Genomic DNA, 17,832 nt, shown 5'->3' on the forward strand with positions numbered 1-17,832 from the left:
CACCGCTGTGTGATTTCGCCCTAAAAGTTGCGACTTGTTGCATATTTCAGAGAACTTACTTTGAATGTTTAAGGCAACTTCCAACAATTGATTAGCAGAACCCAAATACATACACAATCAACATGTGTGCTTTCACATAAATATTCAATTAAAGTTTGTTTATACTTCATATCAATTATAATATTATATTAATATGCATATATATAGAGCATGTCAATACAGAAATGTTGCTCATGCATATATGATACTTCATCAAAACTTTTCAATATTCCATGCATAGTACCGTCAACACTTCGAGACCTCGACACGTGCACTAAATAATAATTCAAACAGTGCATTGCCCCTTCAATTCATCTAAATTGAATTATTATTATGCATTTCATCACAAGTGCAACGCATTCCGCACTTCAGACATACAATATAAGAAACTAACAAAGGGTGAGCCATTCATTCTATGGAAAAGCGACGTAATTTTCCATAGGCTAAATTTAAATTCCGGGTCTGTATGTTTTTGTTTGGGATCTCTCGGCCCGATTTACCCACCTACCCACTCCTATATACATGTGTGTATACTATGTATACCTAATTTTGGTACAGTTTGAGAGAGTTTGCGTTAAATACATACTCCGATGTCGATCTATGTACCTCTATTTTTAGCTCAACCTTGTGCCGGCTCTCTGTTATAACTCTTGCGTAATACCAAACACGGGATGTCTATGTATATCTGTATGTACGTACGTGTTATTTAAATGGTTAATTAAACTATTTAAATCCGTTTAATGTTGCCCGTTTACTTTGCTTGAGTAAACGACTGTAAATATTTGCCTGCTCTTTACCACTTTGAGACGGACGTGTTGCTGTTAAACGTGTGGTTTTTACAATATAAATTCTGTCTACATATGTATGTACATATGTGCTGGAAACAAACTGTTTGTTATGGCTTGAAACAATTTAAAAATTGTTGCTGAAAGTTGCCGTGATAAAGTTGCTAGTGCGTTCATTCCCATTTGACTTTTGCAATAAACAAACTATGTATATCTCGATTCCTACTGGTTGGAAAGCTTTGCTATGAACAATACGTATACGTGAACATTACGGGCGAAATCACACAGCGCGGGATGTGGTATGTAGAACGTCGACAAGTTCTTCTACATTTCTTAAAACAGTTATCGATCACTGTCAAACAAGGATACAATTTTTCGGAACACACCCAGGGGGTGTTTCGCCCTTAGGCTATTATTACATACGATTAGCACTAGGTAGCTTCATTGTGTGAACTTTCTGTAAATCATTGAGCCATTTTTTATATATATACATATATATATTTGAAGTTCTAAAGATTGGCAAGATTAGAATACAAAAAGCAAAATTGGCAAAAAGTCATTCATTATTATTTTTTTTTTTTTTACGTAAAATTTTTACCATGTTGCCTCAAAGCGACACATATGGTTTTGAACTTGTTCATACATACATATGTATATGTATAAATTTGAGATTATATTCATATATTGGTGACATATAGTATGTACCTATAGATAGGTCGGTTGCCAATTTGGTGAGGAATCGTTTCATTGGTGAAATCAAATATATTGACCAACTTTGAAAGATATACTTGGAGTCACAAATATCCAAGTCTGAACAGCAGCACTGCAGAAATACTCTGAATAAATTCCTTTCAATCGACGTCAAAGCAGGGCTTAAATCCTGGACGTCCTGGTGGTTAACATTAACGCAACCACTGACTATATATTATATTATATATAACCATTAGTTGTGTTATGTGTAGAGGTAGGACCGGAAGCGTGCCATTCTTGTTTATTGTTCGCCGTGCATTGTTCATTTTTATAATGAACCTTTTTTTGCACTCTAGCTTTGTAGTTTGCTCTATTTCCTGGAAAATAGACCCAAAACGCCCTGATTCCTGGAAAAAACACGCTTCCGGTCCTACCTCTAGTTATATGACTATTAGTTGGTAAAATTTCCCTTTTTTTTTACCAGAAATATTATAAAAATTTCAAAAAGTCAACTTAAAAATGCTATGCTGTTGTAATAAAAAAATATATTATATAGATTTTTTTTCAATCTAAACGTAAAAAAAGATTTTATGATAAAAAGCACATTATCTAATACATTATTGTATTTGTCTTTCAGGAGTGTTTATTTTACTTCAGAAGCAAATAGTTTGTCTATATACATACATATTGTATATATTTGAGTTTGGCTTTTCATTTGTATCAAACAACCACTTCCAATATTGTCTTATCTATTGAAATGTCAAATACCTTTCTTAGAAAAACCACATGACAAAGTGTTTTTCAGCAAATTTTCAATCAAATACTTTCCGAATAGAAAAAGTTAAAGGAATATTATATCAACAAAAACTTAAAGATAAAAATCTACGATTATATCTAAATGATCACTGGCGCTAATATCGTCACACATAGCGTCACCATGACGCACCCAGTGAAGGGGAATGTTTACTTCTAACATTATTCTAGATATACAATACTACAATTCTAGAACATACTTTATTATTACAAAACCCTATCGTACTTAAGGTGCGAATTATTAAATTTTCAATTTTGAATATACATACATATAATTAACATGGTTATAATTGTTATTTTCAGAAATGGGTCACGAGTCCAGCGGTGGGGGTAGTCCTTTGGGGTCCCGTCGCGGGGAAGGTGTCCCCCCGGCGTCTACGGCTACACCCTCAGCCCCCTCACCTGCCGCTGCCAACCCTGAACATGCATTTCAACATCAAATCTTACAGGTGAATACCAGATTATATTAGAATAAAACACACATACATGCAAACTTACATTTAGAGCTTCCTCAAACTCTACAATTGAAATTTTCCTCATTTATAACACTAATCAGTGGCGTAACTAGAATTGTTGGGCCCCTAAGCAAAATATCATCAAGGCCCCTCAAATTTTTAAATCGAAATATCAAAATTTTGGTTTCGAAACGCAGTATTAATATAAATATAATTATTGTTAATATGTAGGTACATACTATAATTTTCTTAATTTAACTCACCTATTTTAAAATTTCTTGCAAAAACATGAATTACATATGTAGTTGCTTCTTTGTGCTGGTTTGACAGATCGAGTATCTTTTGTAATCTTTAATTATTTTTAATTTATTGAATGTTCTTTCTACACTAGCCACAGTTACCGGAAGAGTAAAAAATAATATGAATGTGGTATATATGTACTTCTGAAAAATCACTCTCCAAACAACTGTACTTGGTAATAAGTAATTCTGAAAATTTCCTTATGGTTATTGTTTCAGAAAGATCTTTCTTTCTTTCCTTTTTTTTTAAGTACATGTGTAAATTGATCTGAGAAAACTTCTGGATATTTTTTTCTGAGATTTAAACAATGGTCTGGAATATCTTTTTCCGGCATATTAATTATTTTCCTAGGTTCAAGAAAACCGAAATAGTTTTTCACTACCTGCATTTCCGCAAAACGTGCCTTAATTTGAACAGTTATTTTGTCGATTTATGGCCCCCTATCTCCGTGGGCCAGTAAGCCTTGCTTACCCCCGCTGCATAGTAGGTACGCCACTGACACTAAGGGCCGGGCCGCACCGTGCAACTTTGTCGGCCGAATAATTGCGCGACACAAAAAAATGTATGGAAATGTGTGCGACAAACAAGTTGACGGGTGTAGCATGTCCCATCTACCTGCATACATTGGTCTGGTCGCCCTCAACCAAGTCGCACGGTGCGGCCCGGCCCTAATCTGTAAAACTTGTGTTGTACCCGATGACATATCATCGCATGGGTGTTGGCATATTAAGTTATTTAATAAAAAAAAATTAAAAGAAACGTGTCGTCGGTCATGTGTTCAATTCCCACGCGGTCCAATTTTTTTTTTAAATACGTTTTAAATATATTTATATTTAATTGTTTAATATGAACAAAAGGGTAAAAACTACCTACCTACCTACAAAACCAATAGAAAAATTAATTAATCAAATAAATGTCCAATACATGGCGGTAAATTAAAGTGGTTTAGCTGTGACGTACATATTATATGTTGTCGAATCGAAACGACTAATATAGTACGGCGATCGTTATCTCAGACAGACAGATAGACACACGGATAGAAAAGCGATATTATATATATCATATATGATGTTTACCATACTTAAATAGTATACAGAGAGTATACTATTTAAGAGAAAGTATACTATTAAATTTATTTGAATCGAAAAAAATATATATTCAACCAATCTAATCGTCATAAAAACTGACTTGTTTTCGATTTCCAACCAACTATAGTTACAAACTTACAATGTCTCTTTTGAAATTATATATTATATGTATTATATATTATACCAAAATCCGGCAGCTCCCCCTTTGCTCTTCGCCCCCGGCACCCCCCGGGCTTTCACGCCCCCGGGCCTTCGCCCCCGGCGCCCCCCCCGTCCCTCGTCCCCATGTAGTCATAAAAATTTTGACTTGTTTTTGAAGTTCCCAATCATTTTCCAACCAACAATACTTACATACAAAATCTCTTTTGAAATTATATATTAGATTTTCACATTTGCTGTACATACATATTTTCACATTTTATTATATACATATGTATTCATAATATAATATTGAACACTCCGGAATAATATGTTGATGAAAACATTAATTAATACCATTTTTACTCGTGACATATTGTATCTCTGGTCAATTAATTCATACATTCTTATAAAGTCTTCTTGGAATTGTTTTAATGCGTCTATTTTATTCATTAATACCACATGTGTGTGTGTATTTATATTGATAGTATTAAAAAAAACTTAAATAATTCAGAATTGGTATTCATCGATGTTAATTTATTTTGAATATATTATTTTAAAAACTGGCATATTTTGTATTTATAAACTCAATTATCATATGGAATATTATATTATCATTCTTTTGATTGATACTTTATCTAATTATTCAATCACACATGGCTTATCTTGATTTATGCCTGTTGCATTCTGCTCGACTTGTATTTTACCTATTTAAGACACAATACTATACATGTGTAGTTTGTTATAATGTGTATGTTGAAATAATTACACACATCGTTAATTATTCACACGATGTTGCACTTGTTCTGTGACCCAATCACCAACTAGTTTTGTACGTATCCTTGGAGCTATTTTCGTATCGAGAAAAAATAATTTTCGCATGAGACTTTGATTAATGAACCGTGTCCACTTTTCTATTCCAGCTGCACTGTTTTCAAAGGACGCGAAAGTTCCTTTTTTCAAAACGATTCAACCCTTGTCACATTAAGACCTTTACCGTTAACTAAACACTCACGGGCGAGCGCTTTTCATTTTTTTCTTTTTTGTTGTTGTTGTTTTGCATTTTTACTCCTTTTTATAACCGTCTTTATTTTTGGTCTACAAAAGGAATCTTAGTTACCGTTTATCTGACCAGTTTAACCTTTGAAGTGGATGTCAGTTTGTACTGGCTTTATTTTATTTTTTATTTTATTATTTTCAAAATAATCATGCACACTCGCCTAACAGATTGCTCAGCAGCGGCGAGTGTGCTAAACAGATTAAGACTCGAGCAATTATATTGTTACGAGTAGCTGAAATCGGATTAGGCCGAGTAGCATCCCAGAGACTGTGTGACCGTTATAATTGGTTTCAAGAATTATCTCCAGACTAAGCGCAAGTAGGCTAAACAATGGCCACCGAATTGGCGTAGTAAGTGGCACCCGGTCCCTTCTCAGAAGTGACCGATAGCGTGGAATTGGGTGTCGTGGGAATACATATCCGGGTACATGCCTAAACAATAGGGAAGTAACCGGACGTCGAAGATGCCCTGAGCGACCTGTCCCTTATAATGAGGTACTTAGACCATATTAAGACAGTCTGGACGGAGCACTGCCAGTGCGTGTATCTCCTTAATCATCAATAAATGCTGTGACACGACTTTGGCCTTTTACTTGGATCCTCCACCCAACCCCTACGCAACAATATATTACATATATTATTAAATACATAATTATAACATACATACGGTGGCACGACAAATCAGCGCAAACCAACTTAGCGCCTACCTTTCGGCGCAGACAACTCAGTGGATGACAATTCAGCGCAAGGACTATTCAACGCAAAATCAATTTTTTTAATAAGTTTCAAATGCGTTTCACACCTTTTTTTATCTTTCTGCTTAAGATCTTTCGATTTTCGATCTTTGCCTTCTGATATTTGCGTTTTCGGGCGTTTCACATTCGGGCCCGTGACGGAGACCGGTCGTTAATCTGTGGTTCAGTCTGTCTGGCGCTTGTCGATCGTTTGCACCGCATCGTAGTCTAATATGTATGTATGTATATAATTTCGAAAGAGACTTTGTATGTATGTTTGTTTGGGTCGTAGATTACTTGACGTTCAATTTAATAAAAAACAAATGAATATTCAAATATATTTAAATCAAATAAAACTAATCAAATAAATTTAATAAAATGTTTACTATTAGATTGGCCATGTTTAATCGGTTTATATTACAAATACCGAGCGAAGCCGAATAAAAACACTAGTTATTTATAAATAATCAACTATTCTTAAAAGGCAAATTAATTTATAATATAATACTATCCTTGAATTTGTTAGTCATAAATTCGCTTGCATCTCTCGGTCTACCCTGCTCTTTTCATAAATTATCCTTAATTAAACTTCTTAATTAATTCAGTCACACAGTGACATATGATATGCATCGATACCCATAAAAACTCATGACGTACTGTATACTTCCTTTTGGAACGTGCCAATGAGGCTGACGATAAAAATAGACGTTCAGCGTATAAAAAGTAATGAGGAAAATTTCAATTACCACCATTAAGTCCAATTTTACAAGTCATTTAAGCAATTTAGCACAACAACACATGTCAGGACACATTTTAAAAAAATACACGACTTAATAAAACTAATTGTCAGATCGAGTTTCTATGTATGTCGTTTCATTTCATATGTATTTATATTTATTATTTCATTTCAATGACACTGACTACATTTTGCTCAGTGTTATTTGTGTTTTTGTATATCGATAAATTCAATTCCGCAATAATGATAGCAGCATTCACCAATTGTCAGCACTTCCCTTTTTCGCAGCTGAAGAAGCAGCAGCAGCTGCAACAGCAAATCCTTTTACAACATTTCCAAGCACAGCAGCAACAGCTCGCCGAGCAGCACGAGGCACAAATCCGGCAACACGTTAAGGTTCGTCGCAATTCGATTATTCCTACGTAACATCGTCACACTTTCCAAACATGTTTGCTTATAAGACGCTCATTATTCTTCAGCTATGGGAACAACAACGAGCTTTAGAAGAACAACAACAACAGCAACAGCAGCAGCAGCAAGCCGCTCGGGAACAACGAGAGCGAGAAAGATTAGATGCGTTAAGGAAAAAGGATAAACATGATCATAGTGCAGTAGCATCCACTGAAGTCAAACAAAAATTACAAGTAAGACTTTCATTTAGGTGTATTTTAAATATATAGATCAATATTTATCAGAACGATCATAAAATTCATACTTTGAAAAAGGATTAAGGGTCTGTTAGATCTGGATGTCTTATTGTTTATATTGTTTTTAGGTATTTTTGATGAAGAAACAAGCTGCGGCGTCAGCTAATGGAACAGTACCTGGATCACCGTATAGAAACTGGTAATTTTCATCAGTGTTTTTATTTATGATTTTAATCTGTGTAAGAGTTTTAATGTTAAATGTCGATTTTGTTTGTATAGGGGCGTAGTAAAGAGTTCGTCGGGTGAATCAATAACGTCCGGAGTCAGTAATTCTCATCCGTACCGACTGCCTCAGCAACAACCGGTGATTACAAAATATGACTCGTCAGATTTTCCACTGAGAAAAACCGGTATGTATTCATTTTTTGATCCGTTGAACTAATCCGATCGAATAATTAGATTCAGTTTTATTTTTTTTTTATAAGTTGTGTTTGTGTGTGATTTATAGTAGGTACGTATTTACTAATCTGGAATGAAATACTTGTGTTTTGCTTTTTTTAGACATCGATAGTTACATAGTTTCGTATTAACATTAACCTTTTACATAATGATCATATTGTATATGCGAGGACATGTTTTTTTTTTTTTGACTACTTGTATGAATCGTTCCATCGAAATGATGATTGAAATTATCTCATTAAGATTTTAAGTCATGTCGTAAGTTGTGATATATAAATTCTAATAAATAAAACGTTGCATTTTCAATATCTGAAGTTTATTTGTAGGTTATGGTATAAAATTAGAATTTTATAGTGAAAAAAAAAACAAAAGAAATGAACAATTTTATTCAATATATTTCAAAACGTTAACAGATGATTAAAATATTAATGTTTCAAATTAATGATCAAGATTGTATATTATTTGATGAAGTTTGCAATGAATAAAGTATTAACCCTTTGCCTGCGGCAATAAATATAGCGAACAAACCCTGTACGCGGCCTTTTTCACGAATTTGGCAATCGAGTTTTCGACCTTAAATACAGATTTTAATATTTACTCAAGTAACCAGATATGTTAATTAACACAAAGTATTATTTTAAACAATAAAATACATAATATATCTCGTAGTTTTGGATTAATTGTCAAATAATCATTCTTCATAATTGTATGAAGACGTGACGTCACATAAACGAGGTTTCAGTATGGTTCCACAAAAAACTAATTTTTGACTGGTATATATTCATTTTAAGCAAATCGAATAGATGGCATTCAACTCTCAGTAATATATTCAACCAATTTTGAACCTTAAAACAGTTGAAATAGGCGCATATAAGCCTCAAAATCCCGTGCAAAGTTCAGAAATTCTATGGAAGACAGCCGCGCTACAGACTTGTCGCGCAAAGCTTCCATAGAAGACGGCCGCGGGCAGACGGTTAATAAAGCATTAAAATTAATTTGGAAAGTCCTCGTGGTGTAAAATTCATTCTACATGTGTCCTATATTTTGAATGTGTGATGAAATATTTGACTCTTATACGTATGTAAATCCTAAAAATGTAGCGAATGGTCGAGTCTGTGCTGCTGTTAAATGTATCCGAGGAGAGAAAGATGTTGTATCGGAAGATTTTCGATTATATTTTATTTTCCTATTCAACTTTTGTAACTTATAATACTATTATCTATATATATGGAATGTGTCTTACACTCACTACTAACACTGGGAATGTTTCCATCGCGGTTGACAGCCTCGGAGCCCAACTTACTCAAGGTGAGGCTGAAGCAGCGGGTGATCGAGCGACGTGCGTCTCCGATGGCGCGACGTCAGGATCGTCTCCTCAAACACCGTAGTCCGAGCAAGCTTGCGCATCATCACTCTGTTGCCCTTCGAACTGCCGCAAGTATGCATCCTTCGCACATATTTCGACGGACACGTAGTATAGATATTTCAATATTGCCGTTGCAAAATACAAATATCCATACAACAAAGTTCGTTTAAAACAGTATAAATATCTACATATATATGTTTTAATCTAATTCATGCCTAAATAATTCAAATTGTGTTTTATTTTGAGTATAACATTGCATCCGTTTAATACATAATATGCATAGTGAGTTTTTATTGTAATTAAATGCATTTTTTTGTGCACGATACAATAACTAATGAATTTTTTTTAGTTATATATTAATTTTAAGAAGTGTATGCATATGTTTCATTTAAAAAGTTTGTTTAAAATCGTGTTTTTGTTAGTTTTTTTTTTTAATATAGTATATGTATGTATGTATGTACATACATTCAATGCGGGAAAATGCTCATTTTATGAAATTGACAAAAAAATGCTTACTTCAAGAATGATACAAATCCTTGTCTGAAATATCTGTCGAATTCGTTGCTTAGTTCATGAATTGAGTAAAGCAGATAGTGGCGCCTCCTGTGGTTTTTTTTTTATAAATAAACCAAGTAACATCTTACTATATAAATAAAAATCTGTCTATGATGCTCATTTCAACTTATATTAACCCTTTGAGTGGTGACGTCTTTTCTGTTGAAAGCCCGCCACGTTGAAAATTTCGCCAACATTTCCAATTAGAATTATTTAGAAATCCAATAGAAAGCAGATATAGTAATCCAAACAAACCCTAGATAACTACCGCCGAGGATTTTGAGTTTTGTAAAGGTGTGTTTACACTCTCTAATATATCTTGCAACAATATAAAATAACGAAAAGAAGTCTATTAATGAATGTATTTTTCCAAAACTAGTTCCATCTTCTTCATTGTTGTTCAAATGTAATGCTCACAATCTAAATGCCAAGCCACAATCGAAAATACTCAGCAGTTAGTAATTTCGATCGTAAAATTCTGCTATGGTTATAAATTCAGATATTCCTGTGTAAACCAGTCTTTATAAACGTTGACAAATGAATGACATGGATTACACGACTCATGTTCAATACATTTTTTTTTCAATGCTACCTGGAAAGGCTTAACGGGTAGTATTCTTGTTTACTTTGTACATGCTCAAAATACAACGCCTATCGGCGTTTTTCAGGCCCATGGGTTAACAAATTAATTTTAATTTAAACTGTGATACAATTCATGACCCGAAGCTAAATTTGACATTCATTTGTCGAAATGTGTTAATTGACGCGGTTTTTTTATGAGAATACTTATTCATTGACCAATTCCTGAACAAAGCAACTGGCTTGCATTTTTCATGAGTAATATTTTGACGTTTTCTTGAAATGAGCAATTTCACATATTGGGTGTAACAAATACGTAATATAATGATTTATAAATTCAAAAAAAAAATAAACAAAATTACTTTTGAGTGCTGTAGGATTTGTTATAAATGATAACATTAATAATTAAATTCCAATTCCGATGTTGTCCATTTTAATGCTTTACATACATATATTAATATGGAACACAACAAGACTAAACTGTATATTTTGAAACATGTGTATACGAATCATATACCGTTCGGCGTGGTTGTAAATGAAATTATGTATTCAATGGTGATGTTTTCAGATTGCGGCACGTCAGGTAGTAGCAATCCCGATTCAGGTCCTAATTCTCCGCCGATCGGTGCTCCTGCCGGGTCTCGTGGCTCTCCGACCGCAGCCGCTCCCATCCGCGAAGAAGTCGAAGAAGCCTACGGTCAGCAGGGCAGCATCGGTGATCTCTCCCTATTTAGCAGTCCCTCAATGCCCAACATATCCTTAGGACGACCACACGTGACTAGTACTACCGTAAGTCACAATCATTATTTTTGACTACCATTAATTCTTTCCTAATATTTTTTAATTAAAATAGTATCAACTCAATGCTATCGTAAAAAGTCAGTGTTATACATACAATCAACCAACCATTTACAATCAAATTTTTAGTTGTAGCTTGTTTAGAACTGTAGTTTTTTTAGGACTAGGGCTGATTAGAAACATTTTAAGTGTTGGAAGGATTGGACAGATTTTACATTGCTTATTGAGTTTATTATAGTTTGTTGATTTGAGATTCGTTTGCGGGACACATAAAAAACGATTAGGTACATCCAATTAGAGAATCATGGCTACAATTCAACAAACAGGTTGTATTTTGATTAATCGTTTCTTGTCTTAACTTCTCTTCTTCGGTGATGGGTAAAACCATTGCTATAATACAAATCTTTTTGACATGCTGATCAGGGGCGCTTGTGCGATGAACTCCCCAATCAAAATTCACAAATTTATATCAATAATATAATATCGCTATTCTTTCTGTCTGTCTCTCTATCTGAGATAACGCTCGCCGTACTATAATAGTCGTTTCGATTTGACATACATATGGACGTCACAGCTAAACCACTGCCGAAACGTATATACGAATACAATAACAAAAGAAAAACTTCTATATATACTATTTGCTACCAATGTTTCCTCTTGGTAGCGAATTTAATTAATTAATTCTTCTATTAGTGTTTTACATATATTGTTAAGTGTAGGTAGGTAGGTAGGTCCTTTTACCTTTTTTTTCATATTAAACAATTAAATATATTTTATACGTATTTGAAAAAAATTCCACAGCGTGCGGATCGAACACAGGACCGACACATTTCTTTTAATTTTTTTTTAATTTAATAACTTAATATTTATTTATTTATTTGATTCTAAACAGACCATTGTGGCATAACAGGAATTCCTAAAGCGCCACAATGGTCAAAATATATAACACAAAAAAAACAAAATAACAATTAAACATAAATTAATACATAACGAAAATAATATACTCATCAATTATACATAAAAAAAAATACATTTGAACATAAACATAAATACATCCATACATAAACATAAAAAATAGCATTTAATAATAACAGATAAAGTAAAAATATCAAATAAAATATAGCATAAAGAATGCCTTGCACCTACAGCCAGTTTCAATAAATATGTAAGAAACAACTACAAATACAAAACATCCCTGTAAGGCCCAAATGGAAGAGAGTTAATCAAAATTTCACTCATAAATCACAATCAATCATGAAAACAATGATGAGCGCAGACTACCAGATAAATTGGTTAGAGTAATTTCCGACAATTTACGCTCACTAAGGTGGAAAATATCACATTCAGTCTCGGCAGCAACGATTTCATTAAGAAGTCGAATAGCTCTTGGAATAGGAGCCATATATAATATGTCAACACCCATGCGATGTTGCACTAAAACTAAAAATGAGCGGGTATTTTCAAGAAGTTACGCGTACGAAACATATGATGCGACAATAGTTCATACAATTGTTTCCACCAAGCCTGGTGCGTCAACGATCTATTTCAAGTGTGCGTTTTGTTTTGCGCTCCTATTGAAAAATTCTCCATACAAAATGTCATACATAAACCGATGAGTGTGAAAGAGAACACCCGAGTATTCTCAACACGTGAAACGGATATATTTTCATACAAAAAAAAGGCTAATATGGAACAACGCTTCCAAAGCTACGATATTTCCGAAGACCTCTCAATTCCCTAGTCGTCTCTTACGCTGTTCGACACGAAAAATGGTTCAGAGACGAGATATGACTTTTCTTATAGATATATCTATGTCCAATAAACACGAATCTGTTAATAAAAAATGTTGATTGGGTCGGGATTGATTCGGAGATATATGTGTGTTTTTAAATCGCACGATTTTTCTATATCTTCGCGTTGTTCGGTCGATGTCTCAAAATCTGTCAATTTCCTGTTCAAAATAAGTATTGGAATCTATAGTCGGGTATTTTATCTTTCATTTGTAGTACTTTTCAGCTTTCAAATCTCTCTAAGTAGTCGTCCAGTTCAAATCAAAAGTCAAAAGTACGTATTTTCACTTGGGATTTTTTGCCACTTTTTATACTATTTTATTTGTAACAAGTATTTTCTATTGAAACAAGTTTATTGAATATTTTTTGTTTTCGTTTAAAAGGGTCAATTGGACGTGTGCTGAATTTTAAATCGGTAAAATTGCGAGCTAAAAGCTCGTACTAGTATTTACTCGTATTTACACGAATCTGAATTGAATTAATAGGGATAATATATTAAATTGTCTTTATATGAGAATTAAATAAAATTCCACTTAGAAAAATCTTATTTCGACTATTCTTGTGGATTAATAAAAAAAAATCTATTGATAACTGGCTTACCTCGATAAAATAAACGAATTGCACTGGAATTTTTTTTCATGGGGATTGAATTGGGTTAATTTCACCCCTTAAATGAGTTTCGCCCAAAGTCGAAATCCATTTTATTGTTTTTATATGCCAGAATGGTAGATCTATATACGTGTAAATATAAAGCATTAATGTGATAAGTGCAACAACATTTAAATATAAAGCATTAATGTGATAATTGCAAACAACATCTAATTATTTTTGTACTTATTTCAGGAATCCAACATGCTTGCTACCGTATCGGAAGCCGAAGTGCGAGCCGCGTTCACAGCCCGCTTAGGCGTTCCGTTGACCGAGGGAATGTTGCCACCTTCATTGCCTTACTATCCAATGTTGCCAGTAGAATCATACAACAAGCCACCACCGCATCAGCCCATCACCGACATCCAAGTCGCACACGCACGGCTCAACAAGCGACCTCTTGGCCGAACGCAGTCAGCGCCACTGCCCCTCGGACACCCGATGCTCGTTGGCACAGCAAACCCATCCGACATGTCCCAGCACCACTATTATCTTAAGCAGCAAATTAGGCAAACGGTACTTACTAGAGCCGGAGCTAGGGAAACGGGCCAGCTGGACGAGCGGGAGGAGACCGCCGAAGTCATAGATCTTACCGACAAGAAAGCCAAAGCGTCCAACGAGGAGAATGAACCTACATTCATGCAGCAACAGCGGATGATGCGCCATTCGATCCAGAACTCGGACGAGGCTACGCTGCGCGGCCGTCCACTATGCCGTGCTTTGAGTTCGCCACTCGTGCACTTGGGTCCTCCGCCTCCTCCGCAGGCTCCGTCTTCGCCGACTTCTCCGATGGAGACCGGAGTCAATCTCACCATATCTCGAGTACCCAGGGAACACGGATCGGCACCCACGACAGGATTAGCTTACGATAATTTAATGCTTAAACACGCTTGCGTGTGCGGAGATAATTCGGCACACCCTGAACACGGAGGAAGGTTGCAGAGCGTGTGGGCCCGGCTTCAGGAGACCGGACTAGTCACTCGGTGCGATCGTGTCAGGTCCCGCAAGGCTTCTCTTGAGGAGTTGCAGACTTGCCATCAAGAAGCTCATACTTTACTTTTCGGTAAATATTCAGCCTATTGCATCTTTAAGTATTGTATTTTATTTTTTAATTATGTTTTTGATTTTTTTTTTAGGTACAAATCCATTGAATAGGCAGAAACTAGATATGTCAAAGTTGGCGACGCTTCCCATTAAAAATTTCGTTCGCTTAGCTTGCGGCGGAATCGGTATAGATTCAGACACAACATGGAATGAACTGCACACAGCTCCTGCGGCAAGAATGGCTGCTGGTTGTGTCATCGATTTGGCATTCAAAACTTACATGGGTGATATTAAGGTTAATATAACTATTGATACTAATCATGGAGAAGTTCTATAATCTGTTTTTTTTTTTAATAAGAGACTATGAAGGGCAAAAATTTTAAATGAAAAAGTGTTAAAAAATAAACAATAGAACATTATTATTTTCTATGTACAAAGAATATACTGTATATAATTATTTTTTCACTATATGTTTGTAAGTCAGTCTAGCAACTGATAACAAGTTGATACACAAATAAAATGAATCAATTTATCATCAAAATACAATTGCTTAAACGCCTATAACTTTACTTTTTTACACAATATCTTATACAATTTGCATTATAGGCTGTCATTATCTCTCATATATATTTATACTTTACTAATTAACAGGACTTTTGAGCTTAGACGCTGTGGTTATGATAGTTAATAAGGCCCTCTCATATACATAGGTATCGGAATAAAAATCATATTAACTCACTATGGGTTGTAAACACAGTACAGTTTCTATACAAACTGTATTTCAATTTTTAATGCAATCGATAGCAAGGTTTATTTCATTTACAAAACCTTTTACTGTCTCATTGAGAGTTTTTGAAAATTTCTAGCAGTCCATAATGTGTTAAAAATCAATTATCCTTTATCATGTACATACATATGCATTTGCTAATCATTTTTGTATGTATGTTTTAAAAAAAAAAATTAATGGAATATATTACATACTACAAATATTCCACTTTCTCATAATTTATTAATAATAATTTTATCGAAATAATATACATACGTATATTCATATTTATATTGATCATTTTACAGAATGGCTTTGCAGTTGTGAGACCACCGGGTCATCACGCAGAAGCATCCCAAGCCATGGGATTCTGTTTCTTCAATTCCATCGCCGTCGCTGCTCGTCTCCTACAACAAAGACTTGACGTTAAAAGAATACTCATAGTAGATTGGGTGAGTTCGATTCAATTTTATAATCTAGAAGAACACGTGTATAAATGATTAGGGTGGCATGCAAGAATAGAATTAATGATGAGGTTGGTAGTATGTTATGTGTCGAAAGAGTCTGTTTAGACCCTTGTGGCACTCCGCCGAGTAAAGAATGTTTTAGACTGCTCAATGAGTTTCATTTCACACTACTGCCTGTCTTCTAACAAAAATAGACATACGTACCTTCAAAAATAGACATAGTTTTATTTCAGAAAATGTACATATGAATAACAATTTATGATATTATATTATAGGACGTTCATCACGGTAATGGAACACAACAAATATTCTACGACGACCCTCACGTCCTTTATTTATCCATACATCGGCATGATGATGGTAATTTCTTCCCCGGAACTGGAGGACCAACTGAAGTATTTATATATTTTTTTTTTTTAATCAATTTGTATATGTTTATAATTTATTTCATATTTTAATCAATTCTTGTTTTATTATAGTGTGGGAGTGGTTTAGGTGTAGGATACAATGTAAATGTTGCGTGGTCGGGAGGACTTAGCCCACCTTTAGGGGATGCGGAATACTTAGCTGCTTTTAGAACTATCGTGATGCCCATAGCCAAGGTATTTATGCATTTCTTTTTAATAATAACAATCATATTTTAATATATTATGTTATTAATTTTAAATACACTTTATAGGAGTTCGATCCGTCAATAGTCTTAGTGTCGTGTGGCTTCGATGCAGCTATAGGACATCCACCACCGCTCGGTGGATACAAAGTATCACCAGCTTGCTTCGGATACATGACAAAAGAGCTGTTGCAGGTTGCTAACGGAAAGGTAGTATTTGTTTGTGTATACATATTATATTATACTATGGAATGTGTTTCTATTTATTGGTTTATAATTATGTTACAGGTGGTGTTAGCTTTAGAAGGAGGATATGATTTGCCGGCCATATGTGACTGCGCTCAGGAATGCGTGAGAGCTTTGCTCGGCGATGAACCGTCTCCGATCTCTCCCGAAGAACTTGTCCGGCCACCCGCCCAGTGCGCTATTGAAACGCTACAAAAGACTATTGCCATTCAGGTAAGTTGAGGATTTGATGAGTCGATTTGAAGAAACGGCACACTGAGAAGCTATAAATAATGTCTTCGTCGATTTTCAGCTATCTCACTGGCCGTGTATCAAACGTAGTACATCCGGATTGGGACCATCCATCAACTGCATCGGACAGAGCGAACGTGATGCAGCCGAGACCGTCAGTGCAATGGCGTCCTTGTCAATGCACCAACATCACGCTACTCTGTAAGCATTGCATTTATTGCATAAATACACACGTACATGTATATTTGTTACGATTCTATGATGTTGTGTGACCATTTTTTAGGGCGTGTATTGTAAATTGTCAGTAAATATTTCGAAATTATCAGTAAGTATTCTAAATGATCAGTTGTTTATATACTCAGTTATTAAACCAAAATTATCAGATAATAAAATGAAACGGTTGATGATTATTATAAGATGATCAGTAATATGATTTAATAAGAGGTTAGTAAAAATGATCATTTCATTTTGACAGCCAGAAAATCGTCCGTGCTGCCATATTGCATTATTACTCCTAATGAATTTTTCCACTTGGCAACATTATTTTAATAATCTCCCCCTTCTCCGTTTTCAACCCCCTCGCTTCAGGTTCAGTTCAGTCTCAGTTCTCGCGTGTCTGTTGACATTTACATAACCTAACCTAATCTTAAATGAATAAATACCGATCCTAACAACCTAATCTTATATGAATAGGGCCAACCCTAACTTAACCTAACCTAATCTGACCCTTAAATAAGGCTGCTAAGATTTTTTTTTTGTAAAAATATTGATGAACTAAAACTTAATTCA

General features: G+C 34.6%; 1 protein-coding gene across 8 annotated transcripts in view; it reads left to right on the forward strand.

Annotated features, from left to right (window-relative positions):
- Window positions 1–17,832, forward strand: part of HDAC4 (histone deacetylase 4) — a 175,896-nt gene that overhangs the window by 156,947 nt on the left and 1,117 nt on the right. For 2 of the 8 annotated variants that reach the window (XM_077442643.1, XM_077442645.1), the window contains 15 exons: window positions 2,631–2,776; window positions 7,108–7,233; window positions 7,317–7,481; window positions 7,613–7,683; window positions 7,764–7,894; window positions 9,229–9,381; window positions 11,012–11,232; window positions 13,875–14,742; window positions 14,816–15,018; window positions 15,798–15,941; window positions 16,232–16,351; window positions 16,436–16,558; window positions 16,636–16,776; window positions 16,855–17,025; window positions 17,105–17,244. In XM_077442643.1, the coding sequence (XP_077298769.1) occupies window positions 2,631–2,776; window positions 7,108–7,233; window positions 7,317–7,481; window positions 7,613–7,683; window positions 7,764–7,894; window positions 9,229–9,381; window positions 11,012–11,232; window positions 13,875–14,742; window positions 14,816–15,018; window positions 15,798–15,941; window positions 16,232–16,351; window positions 16,436–16,558; window positions 16,636–16,776; window positions 16,855–17,025; window positions 17,105–17,244 (2,923 nt within the window). The remainder of the gene's footprint in view (window positions 1–2,630; window positions 2,777–7,107; window positions 7,234–7,316; window positions 7,482–7,612; window positions 7,684–7,763; window positions 7,895–9,228; window positions 9,382–11,011; window positions 11,233–13,874; window positions 14,743–14,815; window positions 15,019–15,797; window positions 15,942–16,231; window positions 16,352–16,435; window positions 16,559–16,635; window positions 16,777–16,854; window positions 17,026–17,104; window positions 17,245–17,832) is intronic. The other 6 variants (XM_077442644.1, XM_077442646.1, XM_077442648.1 and 3 more) reach the window with 3 other exon arrangements.

This window comes from Arctopsyche grandis, chromosome 12 (genome assembly GCF_051622035.1).
Source record: "Arctopsyche grandis isolate Sample6627 chromosome 12, ASM5162203v2, whole genome shotgun sequence".
Lineage (NCBI taxonomy): Eukaryota > Metazoa > Arthropoda > Insecta > Trichoptera > Hydropsychidae > Arctopsyche > Arctopsyche grandis.